Here is a 20,688-nt window from a genome sequence, read left to right on the forward strand (position 1 = left end):
GACCACAGCGGCAGTCCAGATCTGGACTGGGTGCGTGTGACACATTCCCGGTTCAAATGGCGCCAGTGGGGCCTCATGCCGATCTATTCAGCCCATCTTTCAGGTCTGAATCCACCTATTTCTATCCCTCTCCAGTTATAAGCATCCTGTAGTTGAAGTTGTCTAGTTTTATTGGATAACATATACATGTCATCATTATTATCCAAAGTTCAGCTAAGATCTGGAAGAATTTAACTCTTATCTTATTCACCAGCAAATTACTAGCATTAGATACTGTACTTCTCCTAGATCATGTCAGAGAACAAGAGAGAAATGAGTCCAAGGGTGTTAGTTTTCCCTCAAGAGAGAAATACCTTATTATTATTATTATTATTATTATTATTATTATTATTATTATTATTAAAAAATCCAGGTATATATGCCTACACAGGCATACAAAATTAGGGATCATAAAAACTTTTTTAAAATGTATGATGGTTTTATAGCAATTTGGCATTCTACATCCAAACATCACCAAAAGTTTGCTTTATCACATGCAGTTTTTTCACAATTTGCTTTGATATTTCTATAGTATAATACGTGACTGAATCAAATGATCCTGCAAAGAATAAGAAAGGGAAAGTCTTCTAATAGACTTTCAAAACACTTTAATTTACTGATATGAAACAAACAAACAAAATTGTTCAAAAGCTCTAAAAGAAATTGCACTGGAAACATCCCCATCCACACTTAATGCAAGCTGAGGAACAACTGAATTGATAAAAATACTGAATTTGTGAAAGAAATATGTGTGGCATGACATTTTTATTGTATTTTTCAAATTCAGCACCCAAAAATACATTAAATACAGCAACAATATGGGGGGGGGAGTCATAACAAGCCTGTGTAATATGTCATCCTATGCACAATTCAGTAGGTGTCTTTTTCCTTTCTTCTCTTCAGTAAAGTTTAAAGCTTAAAGCACATGATAAAACTTAAAAGTTTGCAAACATTGCAAATGCTAACGTCAGCTCTAGTCTTGTGGAATTCACTCAGCTTGCTTGTTTTGTCTAGCCAAGATTAATTGTTAAGCCATCCATCCAAAACTAACTGAATTAGTACACATTGTCTTTGATTTGTTCAGTTTGCTGGTTTATCAAAGTTGTTGCATATTGAAATTAATTAAACCAAGTTGGCCTGAGGGAAATTACATTGTTGCAAAAGTCCACATAAATTTCCCACTTTAATTTAACACTTGAACCTAAGACATTCTGTGCCAGCAAATAAAATGTAAGGGTTCATACCAGCTGCTATTGTACTATAGATTACAGAACTGAGGATGCTGTTTTGGAAAACAGCAAAGAGAGCAACCTCTAGACTTTTGTTTAACAAACAGGTAGAAATCTTTCTTTAAGATTTCCAACCTTCAAATTTTTGTTCCATCCATGCACAAAGGCTTGAGGAAACCAAGGTGTGAAGAATTATTAAAACAACGTTGCAAGGTGGACTCTTTGCCACATTCCTGCTTTTTAAACATTTCCCTGCACTGTTTTTTTTTTAACTTTTGAGTAGGAGCAGAACTTGGAGAAGTTCCATTTTTGGATTAAAACTCCCAGTATCCCCCAGCCAGCCTTGCTAGTGGAATGTATTGTATAGCCCCAAAAGATAACATTAGGACTCTTTGGCTGGGCTCAATGTAGGTGGCTATTTTATTGGACCATTGAGTACAAGTGAGGAATGTGTGGTATTCTAGACAGCATAGCAGATGGAGAGAAATGATGCAACAACAGCATGCTCACACTTGAATGGCAACAGGTTTCCTGCTTTGGCTCGATATTATCTACTCTTTTAGTAGAATATTGTCTACTGTCAAATTAGCAATCTGTAAGACACTCTGGCCTGTTACAGACTGCCAAAATAAAGCTGCTTTGGGTCTCTTTGGAGGTATGCTATTTAAATGATGCATGGGTCCTAAGAGTCCGGAGGTCGCGCCAAAGCCACACTCCATTCCTAAGCACTGGAGTGCAGCTTTGGTGCAGCTTCCAGATTCTTAGGATGCACGTATCATTTAAACAGCATACCTCCAAAGAGACCCAAAAAAGCATTATTTTGGCAGTCTGTAACAGGCTGAAGTGTGGCATAAATACATACTTACTTTATTTAAATAAATAATAAAAACACTCTAATTGATGGTGCCTCTTTGGTGACTTGGATAGACAAGGGCCTTTCCAGTCAGCTGCAACCTGATCTTTTGGCTAGAAATGCCAGGAATTGGATCAGTACCCTTATTATTCAGCTGCAGTTTCTTCCACCAAAAGAAAACGTTCTCTCCTGCTCTGGATTTACAAATGGTTGTTAATGGCTGCAGACTGGGCCGGACATTAAAAATATAATATGTAAATGGTCTTTTGGCGGTAGCTCACAAAACCTGATTCCATAATAAAACTTTATGTGTTAGTCTTTAAGGTGACACAGAACTATTTGTTGTTTGTAAAGTTGAAGGCCTTCATGGCTGGCATCCATAGTTTTTTGTGGGTTTTTCGGGCTATGTGGCCACGTTCTCTTCTAGAACATGGCCACATAGCCTGAAAAACCCACAAAAAAAACCTACTTGTTGTTTCTTCATAAGGTAGGTTTTGAAAATGCAGTGCCTTTGCTGCTAAGAAATGGCTATCTGCCTAAGCCAGCAGAATTATTGATTTGCTGTTCTGTTATCTGTCCTGCATAGATGTGCTCTTTTCTGGAACAATCAGGCAATCTTTTGTTCTGTCCCTTTTATTTGAGCAATGCAATGTCTTTTTTTTAAATAAATAAATAAATAAATACAAGTCTTTTGTTCAAATAAAGACTTTTGGCAGAGTCGATTGCAGGTGTTCTACCCAGTAGAGATAGATTGGGTTTTTTATAAAAAGAAAAGCAAGTATCATCAAATGCTTTTCAGTCTGTATTGTGGCTTACTATTTGGGCACCTGCACCATAAAGATAACTTGATTCCCTCTTTCAGTTTATAATTGAGTACCTTTATATGTCTGTGCTACAAAATGTTTATAGTAGTGGGAAGATGCTGGACCCAAGTTGATGGTGGCTCTTAATGCCAAGAGATACCTTTATCGAAAATAAAATAAAATATACTTATGTATTCACAATATGTATATCTTATCACCATTCCACAATTTGGTTCTGGGGGGATGGGAAAGGCCTTAAAATTAGCATGGATTAGCCTTCTGAAGATGGAAACTGTTTGAATAAGGGATCAAAAGGTTATTAAATTTGACCCTCCATAGGGCAAAAATATGCCTTTTAAAAATCTCTAGTTTTGGAGTATCCTTTTGTTCTCTCCAATCTTTTGAATTTAGTTCTTTTGCTAAGTCATTTAAAAATCTTCTAAAATTGATGTTCTTTCTAAGACATCTTTTTTCTCAATTCTTATTATTTTTTCTTCTTTATCCTTGCAAGAAAATTACTTTTGAATTTTAACATATTTGCAACTTCAGATGCTTTTACATTGCTTTCACTTATACTTAATAGTACAGATAAGAACTACTGATATGAAAAATGTTCAGAGGAAGGCAACGACAAGCCTCCCCCCCCCCCCCCCCGAATAAATCTTGCCAAGAAGACCCTATGACAGGGTCACCATAAACTGGAGTCAGATTGAAGGCAGACAACAACAAAAATGGCATTAAGATTAAAACTCTGACAAAAAAAAAACACCTTACACCTTAAACTAAAAAAAAATAAACAGAAAGGAATTTAATGCAGCTGGACTTAAGCTTTTTTTCTTTTTTCTTTTTTAACCCTGATCTCCTGATCTGAACCTTGGTCTCAAGAGTCTTAGCCTAATACTCAAACTACTACACCATGTTGCTCTCTCTTCTTGAGTAATCTAATCTTATCTTATTAAAATATTATTCATTGCCTCTCAGTCCATCAGGCTCGTGAGGTGATGCACAACAGGTGAAAAAAAAATTAAAAAACAAAAACAAATGAAAACACTCTTTTTAAAACCAATTTCAAAACACATGCTAGTGGTTTGGGGCAGCTTCCTGACCAGAAGGGAATTGGCTGAGATCAGGATGTGTTAAGGCAAGGCTGGTGAATACTGTAATGGAACTCCCTTCCAGGGGAGCCTAGACTGGCCTCATCCCCACTGAAGGTTATGTTCTTCATATAGCAGTACTTCTTATGGATTATTCTGAATTTCATGCATTTGCAGAAGTAGATTATAGTCCATGTTATAATAAGTGTGTTTTTAGTCTTTTTAAGATGACACAGGGCCCTGTTGTTGTCATTTTGTTATGTTCCACACTCATAGACCTTGACATCCAGTTTGAAGATAACTGGCTTGTTAGATCATCAAAACATCTGTCCCTATACCATATTTTAATTTAATTTGATGTTTTAATTTATCCTAGCTTGCCCACATTGTGCAGTAACACATAACAGTCAAACTACAATACCAATAGACTTAAAGGATAAGTAACACAGTTCTTTGGTTTTTCGGTTGTTGTTGCTGCTGCTGTTGCTTTCTCTTTCATATGAGTGAGAGACTGACATCTTTCAACCTTGTTGTATAAAACCTACAGATGTTTTTGTGTTAATGATAACTTAAATTTGGTCTTGGTCCCTTTTCCAGTTTTGCACAGAGTTAAACCAACCAACTCTGCCAAACATCCGCAAGTGGAAGGGCCCCCGAGGATGCTGGAAGGGTGTGGTTTCAGAGAAGACCTCAAGCCATCCACAGAAGGTACCCAAGTTAGCCATTTTGACCTTTTCACAAAATTTGTTTTTGTCCAAACAAGGACATAATTATGTATGTCTGAGCTAGAACCTCAGCAATTTTTCTTATTGTTAAGGCTGCAGTTTTCCTATAGTTTGTGCTGACAGCTTTTTCCTGGACCTTTCTATTGATTTTGGAAATCCTTTTTTTGTCCGACTGAAGCACGTTTTGTGCCAGGAAAGTAAAGAGTTTTATTTCAATGCATTTTTAATATTCTCAGCATATATATCTGTAATATTCTATTCTGTTTGTTTGCTTAACAGTTTTGAAGCTCCTAATCCAGCAGCTCGTGGGTTTCCATATCTAGACTGTACAAAATTGCAAATAAAATATTTGAGCATAAGAAGATGGGTTATAGAATTGTTGGCACACAGCACCTTATCAAGGCATATATTTGCTAAAGGAGGAAGATTGAAACTGAATATAGCCAAAGGCATGGTCACACAAATTCAGTTTTGCTCTTTTGTAAACACAGATGTAATTGAGTGGCTAATTTGTTATTTCATTAGAAAACATTAGTAGCTGGTGGTGGTGGGGAATGGGAAGGATCCAGGCTCAGTTATGCCTAGAGGTTACCAACAGAAATCTGAGTTAGTCCTTATAAAAATGCAATCATCTTACTATAGCTAACTTTTTAGCCATAATAAGTATTGGATCCAGATTCAGTTATGCCTAGAGCAGTGGTGGCAAACCTATGGCACACGTGCCAGAGGAGACACTCAGAGCCCTCTCTGTGGGCACACATACCATCGTCTAATCCTAACACAGACTTCACTAGAGTTTCACTAGAAATCCAGAGGGATGCAGTACTTTGTGATAAATAAGTGGGTTTTATGTTGCAGTTTGGGCACTCGGTCTCTAAAACGTTCTCCATCACTGGCCTAGAGGATACCAACAGAAATCAAGGCAGCCTGAGTTAGTCTTTACAAAAATGCAAATCATCTTACTATAGTTAACTTTTTTTCTTTGCCTCCTAGAATGTGGAACATTCTGGCTTCTTGTGGGACACAACTGCAGGGATAGAGCTGAAAGATGTTGCCTTCCAGGAGAATTCACAAACAAATGGCAATGGACGGCATCCATGTCCTCAACCTTACATTGCACATTTCAAGGTAAGAGTAGTCAAGAGACATTTGCCTTTTTCTGGGTGAAGAATTCAAGGAATTGTTTGAGGTTAAACAATATGTACTTGTTTTGAATGTTAAGAGAAGGTTTTTGAAGCATTCTGCTGGCCAATTAAATGGGATGAGTGTTGTTGTTATTGTTGTTAGATGTCTTTAAGCTGGGCAAGATTTATCCAGAAGGGACTTGCTGTTGCTTTTCTGTAAAGTTCAGAGAATGTGACTTGCCCAAGGTCCCAAGTGTGTTTCTGTGGCTGAGTGGGGATTCAGACTCTGTTCTCCCTGAGTCCAAGTCCATCACTCAAACCACTGCACCACACTGTCTCTTACAGTGGGCTGCATACAAATAAGGTCTTGTATCAGAAACAACCTCTTAAGATTAAATAGTAGTATATTTCCCATATATATAATAAGGTCATGATTTTATTTGCAACTGTTTGCACATACCCAGTCAGGAAAGGCTGTATGGTGATTCCAAATTTGCTCTTCTGGATTCTCAATTTACAGCACAGCCATATAATTCTCTACTCATAAACAATCTTCACAGAGATTATCAACATGTTTTACCCTTAGATAAATGGGTATATGATTACAGCCTTGAAATCTAAATTTTGATCTCCAAATTTAACATTTTTAATGGTAGTTCATTTTCAATGAACATGTTCTGTGTCTATTAAAAATACATTTAAAAATACAGCATTTAAAAGTATGCTGGGATTGTCCTGAGATACTGTATTTGCAAGAAGGGAGACTACAGAGGAAATTCTAGTATTATATTATGGTGGGTAGGTTAAAGGTGTTTGTGAGAAATATTTTTTGAACAGTCTCATGAAAACCTTGTACTCCTAGCAGCTCTTCAACCTTTCTTTGTAATTGCTGTTTGTACCTTGTATAGGTTGGAGTGAATGACTTGACCCTAGTTAATCTTCATCTGGCCCCATTGCCCGCAGTAGGAGAAAATGCTGTGAAAAACCATAACAGCAACAGATCAGCAGCCTTTGCACAGACTCTGCAGGAAACACTAAAAGGTAAGACCATTTTTTCCCCAGTGTCACCAACTGTGTTAAAAATAATGAAAAATACTCAGTGGGACTTAGAATTCATTTGAATTTTTACAACTTACATAGCAATAGCAAGCACATTTCTTTACCACTTATCAGCGCACTTAAGCACTCTCTAAGTGGTTTACAATGTGTAAGCTAATTGCCCCCAACAAGCTGAATACTCATTTTAGCAACCTCGGAAGGATGTCAGGCTGAATCGACCCTGAGCCAACTATGAGCCCCTGGCTGGTAATGAACTCACAACCTTACTATCATACAAGTCTCCCATTACAGTTCTGCTATGCATGCTATTAAACTAGCTTGGCATAGTGCCATGAACATTGGAGTATGACTCTGGAGACCATGGTTCAAATCCCCGCTCAGCCATGCAAAACTGTTGGGTAACCTTTGGCAAGTCACAATCTCTCAGCCTGAGAGGATGGTAATGGCAAGCTTCCCTCTGAAGAAACTTACCAAGAAAACCTGGATAGATGAGAGTTTAGTCCATTGTGTGAACACCAAAAAGAAACATGGATTGCCTCTATTCTTTCATCCATCCAGCCTTTAGGATGAGCACAAACAGTTATGCTTGCCAGAATTTTCTAAGTTCTTGGCATCATTTTCCTTGGCATCATCCTTTACATCCTTTGTTACATGGCCCTAAATTTTACCCTGGACTTATCCACAGATCATATCAAAATCCATAATTGTGGCCCCCAAATCTGCCCTTGACTTATACATGAGGTCGACTTATAGTCGAGTATATAGTTACTGGTCTTCAGCTGGGGGAAATATTTTGGATGACTTAGACACTTTTTCAAGGTCAGCAGCTTAAAATGTTCTGAATCAACACCCATCTCCAGTTTCAGAAGAGATGTATGAAGAATACAGTGGACATACTGTTTCAACTGTGAGGCATCATTTATATTTTCCAGACTTTAATTAACCTACATTTAGTGTAGGGAGCTTTACAAACCTAGTTTGGACTGAAAACTACTTTGAAAGAACAGAACTAAAGCTGAATATGTTGTGTTCAACTATAATTTGCACTCCCCCCAGCTTTTTACAACACATGTATTTTAAAGTTAGAAAACAGCTTCCAGGGTGATTCTCTTCTCCATTAGGCAAGTATTGATCCTCCCTGCCCTGGTTCAGAGCAAACTGAAAACAGTATTGCTGTCTTTGCTAAATGGAACCACTCTCAGCAACATTCTGAGATATTTCCAATGTCATCCAAAGGATATTTACTCAAAACGAAATCCCATTGAATTCAGCAAATTGCTCTTTAGTAAGTATATGTAGTAAGTCTAAAAGTAGACCTTAAGGAGAGCTTCCTACGTAGCTTCCTTACAATCTTACCTGGTCTCCTTCAGTCCCTTTCATTCTCTGTTGGTCAGCAGTATCAAGGTTTTTCAGCTCTTTGCATACCACCTTCCCACACTTTACCTTTGTCATTGTTCTGGTTAACATCGATTAACTTCTACTAAGTATGGAAAATGAATCAGGTGGGGGTTGCATTTTCCTATGAAAATAGCAATAAAAAGTGAAAGCAATATTGTATAAGTGTTTACAAAAGTGGATCTCAATTAATGAGGCTTTTCCAAGAAGAGATGCTGATTGGAAGGTGAGAAAAAATCGAACAACATCAATTAAAAATAAAATCAGAAGAGTTAATAAAAATATTAGAAGGATACAGTTGCAATTGGTTTCTTTACCATTAGTTCAGAAAACAGGTTTATGGTCAATATGAAACATTTGGGATTGGAGACGCAGAACTAGAATTTGAAAAAAACAATAAAACAATAAAATCAAAAAGTAATCACCAGATTTCCAAATTTTAGAAACCATTGTCAAAATTTGAAATGGAAGACGAAACACTAAAAGAATGGAGGGTGAAGTGGGCCCAAGACTTAGAGCAAAACATTCAGCTAGAACAGTGGGAAAAACATGGTCCAAAAAATCAAGTACACCTTGAATTATGATTTGAAAGAAAACTTCTACAAGATGCAATACAGATAGATTTTAAATTTTATTTTAAAATATATATTTTCTTTTTTAAAACTTAAATTGCATTACTAGAACTGCAGAATTACATTTTTAAAAATTAAAAAAAAATTAAACTGAAGGCGTGTTGGCTTGGGCACAGGGCAGGAAGGAAGGGTTAAGGGGGAGTCAAGAAGAGAATTTAATGGCAGCGACAGCCCCAGTCACACAATTGCGAAGATGTGTGATAATGGCTGCTCACAAAACATTATGTTTGCATTTTAATGCATTTGCACGATTGTAGTGAGAACAGTTCTTATGTGATAAAGTTCTACATCAGTTGATGACATTGGCTGACCCACTCTGTGTTCATCTCATAACTAAGCACCAAACCCCATGCAGGCAAGCACTATGGGGATTATATTATGGGATTACAGCATTATGCTTCCACTTTAACTACTGGAATACTGGAATTTGTAAATCTATGAATGAATGAATGAATGAATGTAATCTAGTGAGGCATGAGAGCTTTCTGGCTGAGAATTCTACAGTCTCCTCCCTAAACTGCATAGCCCAGAATACCATAGGATGAAATCATGAGAATTAAAATGGAATCATATCACTATAACTGTGCAGAGTGAAAGGGCCCTTGGAACCTAATAGAAGCCTGCCAAGAACTTTGAGGGTCCAGTTTTCCAGAGGTGTAACAGTCCTGCGAGATGGATGCATCCTTGGTGAGAAATGGAACCAAGGATGATCTTGAGGTCAAATGGGGAAATCCATTGTATTGCATAGTTATTTTGGCACATACTACATGCCCTGCACCAGTCATACAATTGCTGTTGCAGTGCATGGTTAAAGTTAGGGGCATGAAATGATGAGGGCACATGGACTATAGGGGTTGACTTTGAAAAGGTATGGGAAAAAGCTTGGTGCTGATTCAAAAGGCATGTTCGTTTCAAAAAGGAATGTGCATCTGGGAAAACTTAAGCCATATGATCACTCATGTTTGTTTTAGTGTGGAAATCATAATAAGGTTTGCACATTTTTTCCTCTGCACAGAAGTATTACCATTCAGTGTAGAAAGTGTGTAATGTCTGAAACAGTAGATTTGGTGGGTACAAGGTTGTTGTTTTTTACAACCTCACTTAATGCAGTGCTATCAAATTGAAAAACAAAAGGCTTTTTTCTGGATGTTTGCTCCCTCTGCTGCCTGTTTGCCTGCATAGCAGCAGAAACAGAATTCTAGTCTTAACATCTGAGTCAGCAACAAATGTTCTGAAAATACTTCCTGCTCAACAAGTAATAAATACCCACTAAAACAGTTCATTAATCGTCTATAGAATATTGTGATCTTATTTCTAGGGGATTAGCATTTTCACTGTGGAAATACATTCCCAACCTTTCAAAACAAAATGTTGTAGCAGTACATCTTTTCTCAGAGCATAACAAGCCTTCTTCTCAAACAGATGGTCATCTCTTTCAGACCAAAGGGAATGACAACTGTTTATGAAGAAAAGTTGAATTTAAAAATACATGCACAGTTAACATGTTGGTGAAATATTAGTTTACAACTGGAAGAAGAGAGCTGTGTACAGGAATTACTCTTGCCTTTACTAAGATAGTTTGTTTATTTGTTTTTACACTTTCTTGGGGTTTTTTTTTTTTGTACTATTACAATTTAGCTGCATTTTTTATTGCATCCCAGTTTGAGAGAAAGATGAGATACCAATTAAATAAATTAAATAAACAATGTGCAAATAATATTTTTATGAAGAATTACAGGATACCTTAAAACCAAGTGAGAAACTAATCCACAGTATCCTAAGTTTAATTGTTAGTCCCAACTAGCGTAGTCTATCGAATCAGTGGGAACTTGGCAGGTCAGTAGTTAGGCAAATTTCACTGATTCAGTGGGTCTGCTTTAATTGCAGCTAATTGGGGCTGACAATTGGAATTAGCCCTAAGAATGCAAGCCTTACTAGGTTCTTAGGAGTCAGTCCCCCTGATGCCAATGGGCCTTGCTTTTGTAGAGAGGCATATAGAATCACAATACTATTAGGTTAACAAGAACATATAATTTTTAAATGTGCAGCAATGCATTCCTTCTGATTTATCACAAAACAAGTTTCTTAGTTTGGGGACAATCACAATGTGTTAGAAAGTTGCTTTAGTCTGGGGCTAAATATGAGACTAATATTTTGAATCATATCAGAATATGATGTGCATAGTGACAGGAGGATAATTGATGAAATGCACTCTAAACTATGTAAGTGAGAGCTCAAAATCCACATACTGATAAAAGCTAACCTACAAACTTTCAATATATAATGATGAAAAATACAGATGTTTGTTCGGTAGATAATCAACTTGAGTTGTTGTTTCAGCAAATCTTCATCAAGAGCCATTTGGATGCAGGGATTTGGCAAAATATATATCACACTAAAACAATAGAAATTCTGCAGTTTCCCAGTGCAGGCTCAATCAAATTACCTCTTTGCAGTTTGCAAAATAAATTCAATAACCGTTAATGTGTGATTATAAAAGAAAAAGTTAATCTAAAGCTGTGTGCTCTACATGCAAACTGGTTTTTGACAAGGTATTGGAGTAGGTGTTTTATATATGTATGACCACCATCCTGTCTGTCCAATGATATTAAGATATTGCTTAATAATTACCACTTTCACACGCCTTGATAGTATTTATTGCTTGTGATTTCACCCTCATGTGTCCAACACCAGTAGCAAAACACTGCTGTTTTAATCACAGAGGAGCATGCCTTCCCTCAAATCCAGGACCAATTCTTGTAAGAGCCCTCACCCTTTCCCCTGAATGTAGGGCCTGGGTTATGGAGAGCTGAAGTGCCCCAGACTAAAGCAACTTTCTAACACATTGTGATTGCATTGCTGCACACACACATCCAACCCAAATCAAGGATTAAGTGAGAGGGAATGACTTCCAGTGTTCGATCCCAATCCAACTGCTAAAGGTTTGGCCTGTTATATAGACTGGCAGAGAAATCCAGCCTACTCGCACCATACCATATGAACATCCATTAGCAGAACTAGGAAAACATACAGACTACAAAACATACAGACTACTACTCCCAAAATCTCACTGTCTGCCTGAGGATACTTTTCCAGGCTCTGTCCATCGCCTCCTCCTATTCATCATCAATAAGCTGGTTAAGCTTATTGAGCATGATCCATCTTCCACTTCACTGCACTGATTATTAATATCCTGTAAATGACCTTTACAGAATATTAGAATATTTCCAAACACAGACATTGCTATCACTTGGAGGTTATAAATCTTCCCCAAGCTGCTTTCTTGTCCCCTCTGAAGCTGAACAAAGTAGTTTAGTATATTACTCTATAACAGCTCTTTTCCACACTCTTCCTTTTCTCTCTCTGCCTCCTCTTCCATACTTTTTTCTTCCAGTATCAGCCTTTTAGCCTTAGAGTACTTGCTAACTCTCATGAATCTCCTTCATAGAATTAGAATAACAACTGCATGGTGCTAAGGCAAAATCATTCTGATTAATTGTAGTAAGAAACCTAAAGCCAATTGTATCAGTGTGGTGCAGTTTTATATACAAGAAAAGTTGCTGTCCCCCCCATCTACATACCCCATATAATATAGGCAGGATAATAGGATTCAGGAAAGAAATGGTGTGTTTTAGGAGGAACGTGAGCAAATGTGGTAATATGTACTCTTTGTTATGAATCAATCTGAAATTCAGAGGTCTTGGAGCAGAGGAGACTAGAGGTGTATTTTGAGGCGGGATTTGGTAACTGTGATGATGGCACTACATACATATTCGTAGAAGGAAGAGAGAATGTGCAGAAATGTCTCAAAGAGGAAAAGATTTTGGGGTGGTAGGAGCTGGAGAGGTAAAATTCACAGACCAAAAATGCATTTTTCACAGTCCATAACTTAACACCTCCCTTATTTTTTAATTATTCCCAATCTTAGGAGAAAAAGATCTGATCATCTTAGGAGACTTTGGTCAAGCACCAGACAGTAGTGACCATGATGTCTTGAGGAAGGAAAAATTTCATCATCTGGTTCCTGCTAGTACATTCACAGACATCAGCACAAAGAACCCTCAGGGTTCTAAGTCCCTGGATAACATCTGGATCAGTCGTAGCTTAAAAAAGGTTTTCACTGGTAAGTTTTTATTTTTGGAAAATTCAGAACATCAAGCTTTGATTATTATGTACAATCTGTTATGACTGTTCAGAAGCAACAAGAATAGACATCCTCTTATGGTAAGTTTGTTGCCTGTTAACCTGAATTACAGCAGGCTTGCAAATTTCATGTTAAATTTCTCCTAGTCTAGCACAGATCAGTTACGTTTACTGTGGGTATGTTCATTTACTGGGAGTTGATCTGTGTAGTATGCTGTAGTAAATACCTGAAGACATTGGAGAAGCAGAAGAGGTCTGCAGCCCCTTACAGCTTCTCAGTGCATGTCTCACAAATAAATACTCTTGAGTGTTTTGAACTGCACATCTTCCCTTCCCACTTTGTATGTTTCTTTTTTTTCTCACAAGACCATCTTCACTTTCATTAGATCAAGAAGCTTAGGCCTGTTACAGACTGCCAAAATAAAGCTGCTTTGGGTCTCTTTGGAGGTATGCTATTTAAATTATGAATGGGTCTTACGAGTCTGGAGGTCGTACCAAAGCCACACTCCATTCCTAAGCACTGGAGTGCAGCTGTGGTGCAACTTCCGGATTCTTAGGATGCATGCATCATTTAAACAGCATACCTCCAAAGAGACCCAAAGCAGCTTTATTTTGGCAGTCTGTAACAGGCCTTAGTTTTAACAGAGCTTAGAAATTTATTTGTGGCTCAGGAGGAAGTTTCAGGAGTCCAGGGTGATCAGCACTGATGCGCTCACATGTATGTTTCTTTAGTTCTGTTTTTATTATTTACATTATACTCTCTTTTCAGAAACTGTGTTTTTATGGCTCTTCAAGTGGTGTTCCTTGATGCTGATTAGGTCCTCATCCATTTAATTTCCACAGCAAAACAAATTGCTATCTGTCAAATCAAATAAAAATGTAACATTACTAATCATGACAAATCCTTCCCTCCTGCGCGCAATTTATCACCCCTAAATAACATATTAAAATAAGGGGAAATGTTCAGTGCTACTCTAAAATGTGTTTGTTGTTAACAATGAAAATTGCACATTTTAATTTCTTAAATGTTTTAAAAGAAATCAGGGGTAACAAGTTCATATTTAACAAATTATTTTCAGGCTCTGCATCGGATCCACCAAGAGACAAACTACTCAAGATGTTACACTATAAAAGCCAAATGCTTTCTTTTTTGCTTTTGCTGATTCCTCCTCCTCTCCCAAACATTCATGCTTTGCAAATTTCTGTTTCCACAGGTCACTGGGCAGTTGTGAGAGAAGGCCTTACAAACCCCTGGATCCCTGATAACTGGTCCTGGGGCGGAGTAGCATCAAGCCACTGCCCAGTGTTAGCTGAATTTTATACAGATAAGGACTGGAATAGGAAAGATGTGACTCGAAATGGAAATGGAGTGATAGTGGAAAACAGCGATTTGAACATTAAACATGAACGATGATAAGAAAAAAAATGCAAACTTCAGTTCCCTTTCTGAGAAGGGATAGTCAGAAGATTGCTTTGCTCAAGGCCTAATGATGAACCAGAACTGCCTTTTTTCTCATTTAAAAAGAATCAGCTTCTGCTTTTAACATTTCCCCTTCCTAGCCTACCTCTGTGCCCCTTAATGGATGTTTTAGGGTATCCTCTTGCCATGGAGTGATTTGTGACTTTTTTGTGGAGACACAGTCAGAACTTCTATGCTTGGATACCTGGATAACTTCAAATAAAATGCACTTTTTAATACTATATGTATATGCTTTGTGATTTTAAAATGTCATAATAATAGATGTGGTCCTCAAAAGGGCAGATTTGCATACATAGTTTTTAATGTATTCTGTGATACGCTATATTAGAAAACATGCCTAGTAAATCTTGCAATATGATATAATCTCATTTTATCACTTCTTTAGTCCCTTGAAATTTGGACCTGCAGATCTAAAGGAACATTTGAAAACACTAATCACCATACAGCTTGATTTGAACAACAGCCTTTAAAATTTGTCCCATTGTCTCATGAAACTGAAATCTGCACAACCATCTTCATGCCATCAAACTCTCCAGGCTATATGTGATACATACAGTACTGCCTCGCCAGCTGCATCCACACTACAGAAATAATCCAGGTTGACACCTCTTTAATTGCCAAGGCTCAATGCTATTGAATATTGGGAATTCTAGCTCTGTGAGACATTGATACTTCTCTGTCAGATAGCTCTGGAGCTATTACAAACTATAATTCCCAGAATTCCATAGCATTGAGCCATGGCTGTTGCAGTGCTGTCAACCTGCACTGTTTTTGCAGTGTAGATGCAGCCTTGCATTGTAAGGATATGGGAGGCCTTTCACCCATGAATCAGTGGGATGGATCCAGCTTTAGTCATATTTAGAGCAGACCTATTGAAATCGATGTGACAGGGTAAAGTGCTATTAATTTCTGTGGATCTGCTCAAAATAGGACAAAGGCTGGTATTTATTCATTTTGTATTTATATATTTATGTATTTTGCTTTAATGATGGCTGCTTAATAGATTCCAGTTTTCATTATTTTCCATTGGAAATTTGTACTGTGTATTGATAAAACTCTTAACATTTGAAGACGTTTTTTAAAAGATTATGTTCACCACAGAGATACACAGGTAAGTGGTGCTCAGTTGTTTTTATAGTACATATAGGCTATTGTCACTTCAATAGACAGGTCTCGGTTTATCTTCAAGAGGTCCTTCACCCATCTGAACTTCACAGTTTCCTACCTTCTGCACTGGAGGTTCTGGAGGTTTATTCTTTCTATAGGAATGTTTGTGGACACTGACAAGATCCGAACCCTCTGAAATCCCTTCCGTGATGAGATCCACTTGTATCTGAGCTATGATTTTGTTATTTAATTTTAATTGGTCTGTTTTAATTGAATATTATTTCAGTCAGGTTTTTCCCAAAACTATGGAACAGGTGGTAGAATTCAAAGATATAGCTGTGTTAGTCTGTAGAATCAGTATGCAGAGAGATCTCTGTACATACGAAGTTGGTGATGAATATACTGCAGATGCAAACCTTTAGTGGGTATGTAACGTAGGTATTGTAGATCTTAAAACTGTTCCATGTGAAGGTGAATCATAGGCCTGTTACATACTGCCAAAATAAAGCTGCTTCGGGTATCTTTGGAGATATGCTATTTAAATGATGCATGGGTCTTAAGAGTCCGGAGGTCGCGCCAAAGCCACACTCTATTCCTAAGCACCGGAGTGCAGCTTTGGTGCAGCTTCTGGATTCTTAGGATGCATGCATCATTTAAACAGCATACCTCCAAAGAGACCCGAAGCAGCTTTATTTTGGCAGTCTCTAACAGGCCATAGATACAGTATTCTGTTCAGAACTATAACTATAATTTTCAAACTCACTTGCTGAGATGATACGATTTCTCATTTTTGCAGAGTAGCAGTATTTCTGGCAAAGCAACTTGGAAATAAGTAAAGAAGAAACTGTCCTGTTTAAATACCTCTTACAAATTCAGATCATAATATCCATCTGCTTGCCTATTTAGTGACATATGGTGCTTAAAAACCAAAGCATAAATTTATTCGTACAGAGTACACACAAACATATAGGCTGAACTATCTTTTGAAAGCCTCTCATTAAGCGTCTAAGACTACATCTGTAGAAATAATGCAGTTTGACACTGCTTGAACTGCCATGGCTGAATGCTGTGGAATCATGGGATTTGTAGTTTTCTGGGCACCAGAGGTCCCTGACAGAGAAACTTAACTATCTCACAAAACTACAAATCCCAGAACCCCATTGCATTTTTCCCCCTGCAGTGGTTATGATGATGATGATTTGCATCCCACTCTTTTCCTAAAACCGTGACCCAGAGCGGCTCACAATATTAAAAGAACAGTTCTTAAAAGTACAGATGCATCTTAAACTTGACATTTAAGGCACCTTACTATTCATTTTCTGTTTTTCAAAGAATTCTCTTTTTCATACCAAAAGAATACTTTTGTTTCTAGGACAAAGGTTATTAACTCCTAGCCTGGCAGGTGAAGTTTCTATGTCTTATCAGTTGTCGGGGTTGTAAACAATGTCTTAAAGTAGTATTTAAGTTTGTCTTTCATGTTTATTCTTTGTGTGTCAGGAAGTATGTTATCTAGTAGATACAGCCACAAAACATGTTGATTATACCTTGGCTCAACTGGCAGACCTCCAAAGGACAGTATCAGAAAAGGAGAGTCCTTATTCTTTGTCTTAAGGAGCTGGGGTCAAAGGTAGAGTCACTTACTTTTAGAACAAAACTGGCTGAAAGTGTCTTTCAGTATTAAACGACTAGTCTCGTTTTTTGTGGTTTTTCAAGCTATGTGGCCATGTTCTAGAAGAGATTATTCCCGACCTTTCACCAGCATCTGTGGCTGGCATCTTCAGAGAAAGATGCCAGCCACAGATGCTGTTGGAACGTCAGGAATAAACTCTTCTAGAACATGGCCACATAGCCCGAAAAACACACAAACAACTATAGATGCCGACTGTGAAAGCCTTCAACTTCACACACTAGTCTTTCATTTTTGTCCCTGGTGTATTTATCAGTTCAAGTAATGTAACTCACCCTCAGTGCTTTAGGTAAGTAAGGTTCTGTCACAATTTTTGTTGTTGTTGTTCTTATATGCTAAATGTTATATAGGGGCACATAACTACACTGTTACGATGCTATATTCCATTGACTGGAGATTAATGTGCTGTTTGCAAGGTGATTTTGGCTATAGTGGTACCTTTAACAAGAAGCAGCTAATCAACTGGGATGTATTGGGCTGCATCCACACTGCAGAAATAATCCAGTTTGACACCACTTCAACTGCCATAGCACTATGCTATGAAATTATGGGAACTGTAGTTTGTTGTGGAACTAGAGCTCTCTGACAGAGGAAGTACAGTTCCCAGAATTCCCTAGCCCTAAGCCAGGGCAGTTAAAGCAGTCTCAAACTGGATTATTTCTGAAGTGCAGATGCTGCCTTTGAAGTGTCTACCTCCAACATATGGACTGCAGTTGACCGGTTTACCTATACAGCACCTGAACGCTTTCCCAGTTGTAACAGTACAGAGTCTTCTTGAGAAATTCAGTTGCCTAGGGAAGGGCAGCAAGCTTTGCACCCGACGGTTTACCTGGATCTCAAAAGAAGTTACTTTGCTGCTGCTAAACGATTTGAAATTGCATTGCCTGTCTTTTCCTGCCTTTTGTCCCTCTTCCTCACATTGCCAAGAAGGGGAATGGTGCATTGTAGCTATGTGAACTGGGTCTCAACACAAGATCTTAGCTATTATGTCCATGTTAGGATATATTGCACTTAAAATCATAGTTTTTCCAGACAATTAAAAAATACTCTAATTCTAGCTGGAATCCTGTAGTCTTTATATATGTGTAAATATATCAATTCCAGCACAACCCTCCCCCTCCATCTGCACTTAACAGGCAGCAGTTGGTGTGAACAACATGGGTCTGTCTCCCTGTTGCTAGAGAAGCTGTTGTCTGCCATTTCCATCACATCCTATGAGGAATCCCCATTATGAAAGGCAAAACAGGGTCCCTGTCACAGTTCCCCATTTTGAAGATAACTCGTGTGAGCAGGTGGTTAGGAAGACCTCCAACGATAACAGCGGTAAGTGGAGATGGATTTTCATGGTCCTTATGTCACCCCTAAACTAAGGATGTGGATGTAACAGTCATGGGTGTGTGACTCCAGGTGATACAGGAGTCCTGCCTATGTTTTAAAATTGTTACGAATAGGAAGTAGAAGCTGTTTGAACTCTCCAAGATGTATTTCTTATTATCCCCCCCCCCCAAAATTGCACTTCGATATATGAAAGCTGGTGAAAGAATGTAAAATCAGGCAAAGTATCTGTTTGTAAAATTCTTGTAGCTATTTTGTAGGATAAAGCATGCTTGGCAGGGTTTGGTCAAGGATTGCATTTCTGCACCAAATACTCGAGGGCCTTCAATATTCTACAAGATCTGAAATTCCTAATACCAGTTTCTAATACCAATACTTAAAACATGCTGAGAAATCAAAGGCCAGTTAGCAATATATTAACATGTCTGAGATTGGTGTTGTGTGCCTTCAACGTCATTTCCCACTTATGGCAACCGTAAGGAGTTTTCTTGGCAAAATTGGTGCAGAAGAGTTTGCCATTGCCTTCCCAAATCTGAGACAGTGTGATTTGACCAAGGTCATCCAGTGGGTTTCATGGTCAAGCTGGGAATCGGACCCTGGTCTTGGGAGTCATAGTCCAATACTCAAACCACTATGCCACACTAGCTCTGATATTTCATTCTAATACAGTGTTTTCAGTGTTTCATATTTTTCTAATAGGCATGACATGGCAGTGGGATTTTTAAAAATGTCCTCCCACCCAGTATTTAGCACTAGTATCATGGCTGCTCATTTTGGCAGTAAAATCTGTCTTGTAGCAAACACATACAATCTGTAAACAAGTCCACCTTCCAAAATTGAAGGGTAGATATATATTTGGACAAAATGTATATTGCCTTTGTTGTAGTTGGGTTAAATCTCTGGAGTAAAGAATGAAACAAGCTGGTGCAGAGATCTATAGAGAAGAGTACTGTAGATACTTACTCTGACCACCTAGTTTATTTCATTTGTATTCCTGATTATTTCTAGTGAATTGTATCACATTTTTGAGATGTGCTGTTGCTATTCACATCAGAATATGAAAAAGTATAACTACCTTCTGCAATCATAAAACACAGTTTAAAAAAAAGTGCATGTTTTTGAAGATGGGAGTGAAACAATGTGCGATGGCAGCAAGCAAAAAGGGGTAGATAGTCGACACAGATGTCACTTGATATCTTACAAGTAAATATCAGGGCTGAATTGAGTAATAATAAAAATATGGCTTAGGCCATTATAAAAATCGTTCTGTTTTTTAAACGTTCCACAACATCTTTAGTACTATTAGAAGCACAGGACAGATAGGTACCCTTTTGCAAAGAGGATTTGTGGTTTTTTTATCCAAGCCAGTGGCAGACAGGTCCATCTGCCAAAATGGTTTTACAGCCTTGAATCTGCTAGGACTAGATTCGGAGTGGAATTTCCCAAGAATCCTTCCAAAAAGCAGAACTAACGTTACCAAGTCATGAAACTAGGAGTGACACCTCAGTCCCTTTGGAATCTGAATCAGGCCACTGCCTTATCCAAAGGTTTCCTGTTCAGGAGGTTCCTCAATTGTGAAGGTGCAATTTGAAGCCATTCCATACTTGTAAATATCATGTAATTCCATTATAGACAGGACTTTGTCAGACCCTGGTGGGGGATATGAGATCTCAGGCTTGGCATTCCACTGGATTAGCTTCTGTCGTTCCCCTGAACGCAACCAGGTTTTATAGAGCCATCTTTATATATGTATGTATGTATGTATGTATGTTACCTGGAACAAAGGTTATTGTATAAAATCATAGAACTGGAAGGGACCCAAGGCCCATCCAGTCCAACCTCCTGCCATGCAGGAATACACAATCAAAGTACCCCAAGAGATGGCCATCCAGCCTCCATTTAAAGATTTCCAAAAGAGACTATCACACTTCGAGGGAGTCTGTTCCACTGTCGAACAGCTCTTCCTCTCAGGAAGTTCTTCCT

The 20,688-nt window shown here is 38.0% G+C and overlaps 1 protein-coding gene across 3 annotated transcripts in view; it reads left to right on the plus strand.

Annotated features, from left to right (window-relative positions):
- The window catches only part of EEPD1 (endonuclease/exonuclease/phosphatase family domain containing 1), a 65,601-nt gene extending 50,804 nt beyond the window's left edge, over window positions 1–14,797 (plus strand). For all 3 annotated transcript variants that reach the window (XM_042475362.1, XM_042475364.1, XM_042475363.1), the window contains exons 4-8: window positions 4,616–4,726; window positions 5,737–5,871; window positions 6,776–6,908; window positions 12,882–13,076; window positions 14,311–14,797. In XM_042475362.1, the coding sequence (XP_042331296.1) occupies window positions 4,616–4,726; window positions 5,737–5,871; window positions 6,776–6,908; window positions 12,882–13,076; window positions 14,311–14,510 (774 nt within the window). In that variant the 3' untranslated portion in view covers window positions 14,511–14,797. The remainder of the gene's footprint in view (window positions 1–4,615; window positions 4,727–5,736; window positions 5,872–6,775; window positions 6,909–12,881; window positions 13,077–14,310) is intronic.
- Window positions 14,798–20,688: the final 5,891 nt, after the last annotated feature.

Source organism: Sceloporus undulatus, chromosome 6 (genome assembly GCF_019175285.1).
Source record: "Sceloporus undulatus isolate JIND9_A2432 ecotype Alabama chromosome 6, SceUnd_v1.1, whole genome shotgun sequence".
NCBI classification, from domain to species: domain Eukaryota; kingdom Metazoa; phylum Chordata; class Lepidosauria; order Squamata; family Phrynosomatidae; genus Sceloporus; species Sceloporus undulatus.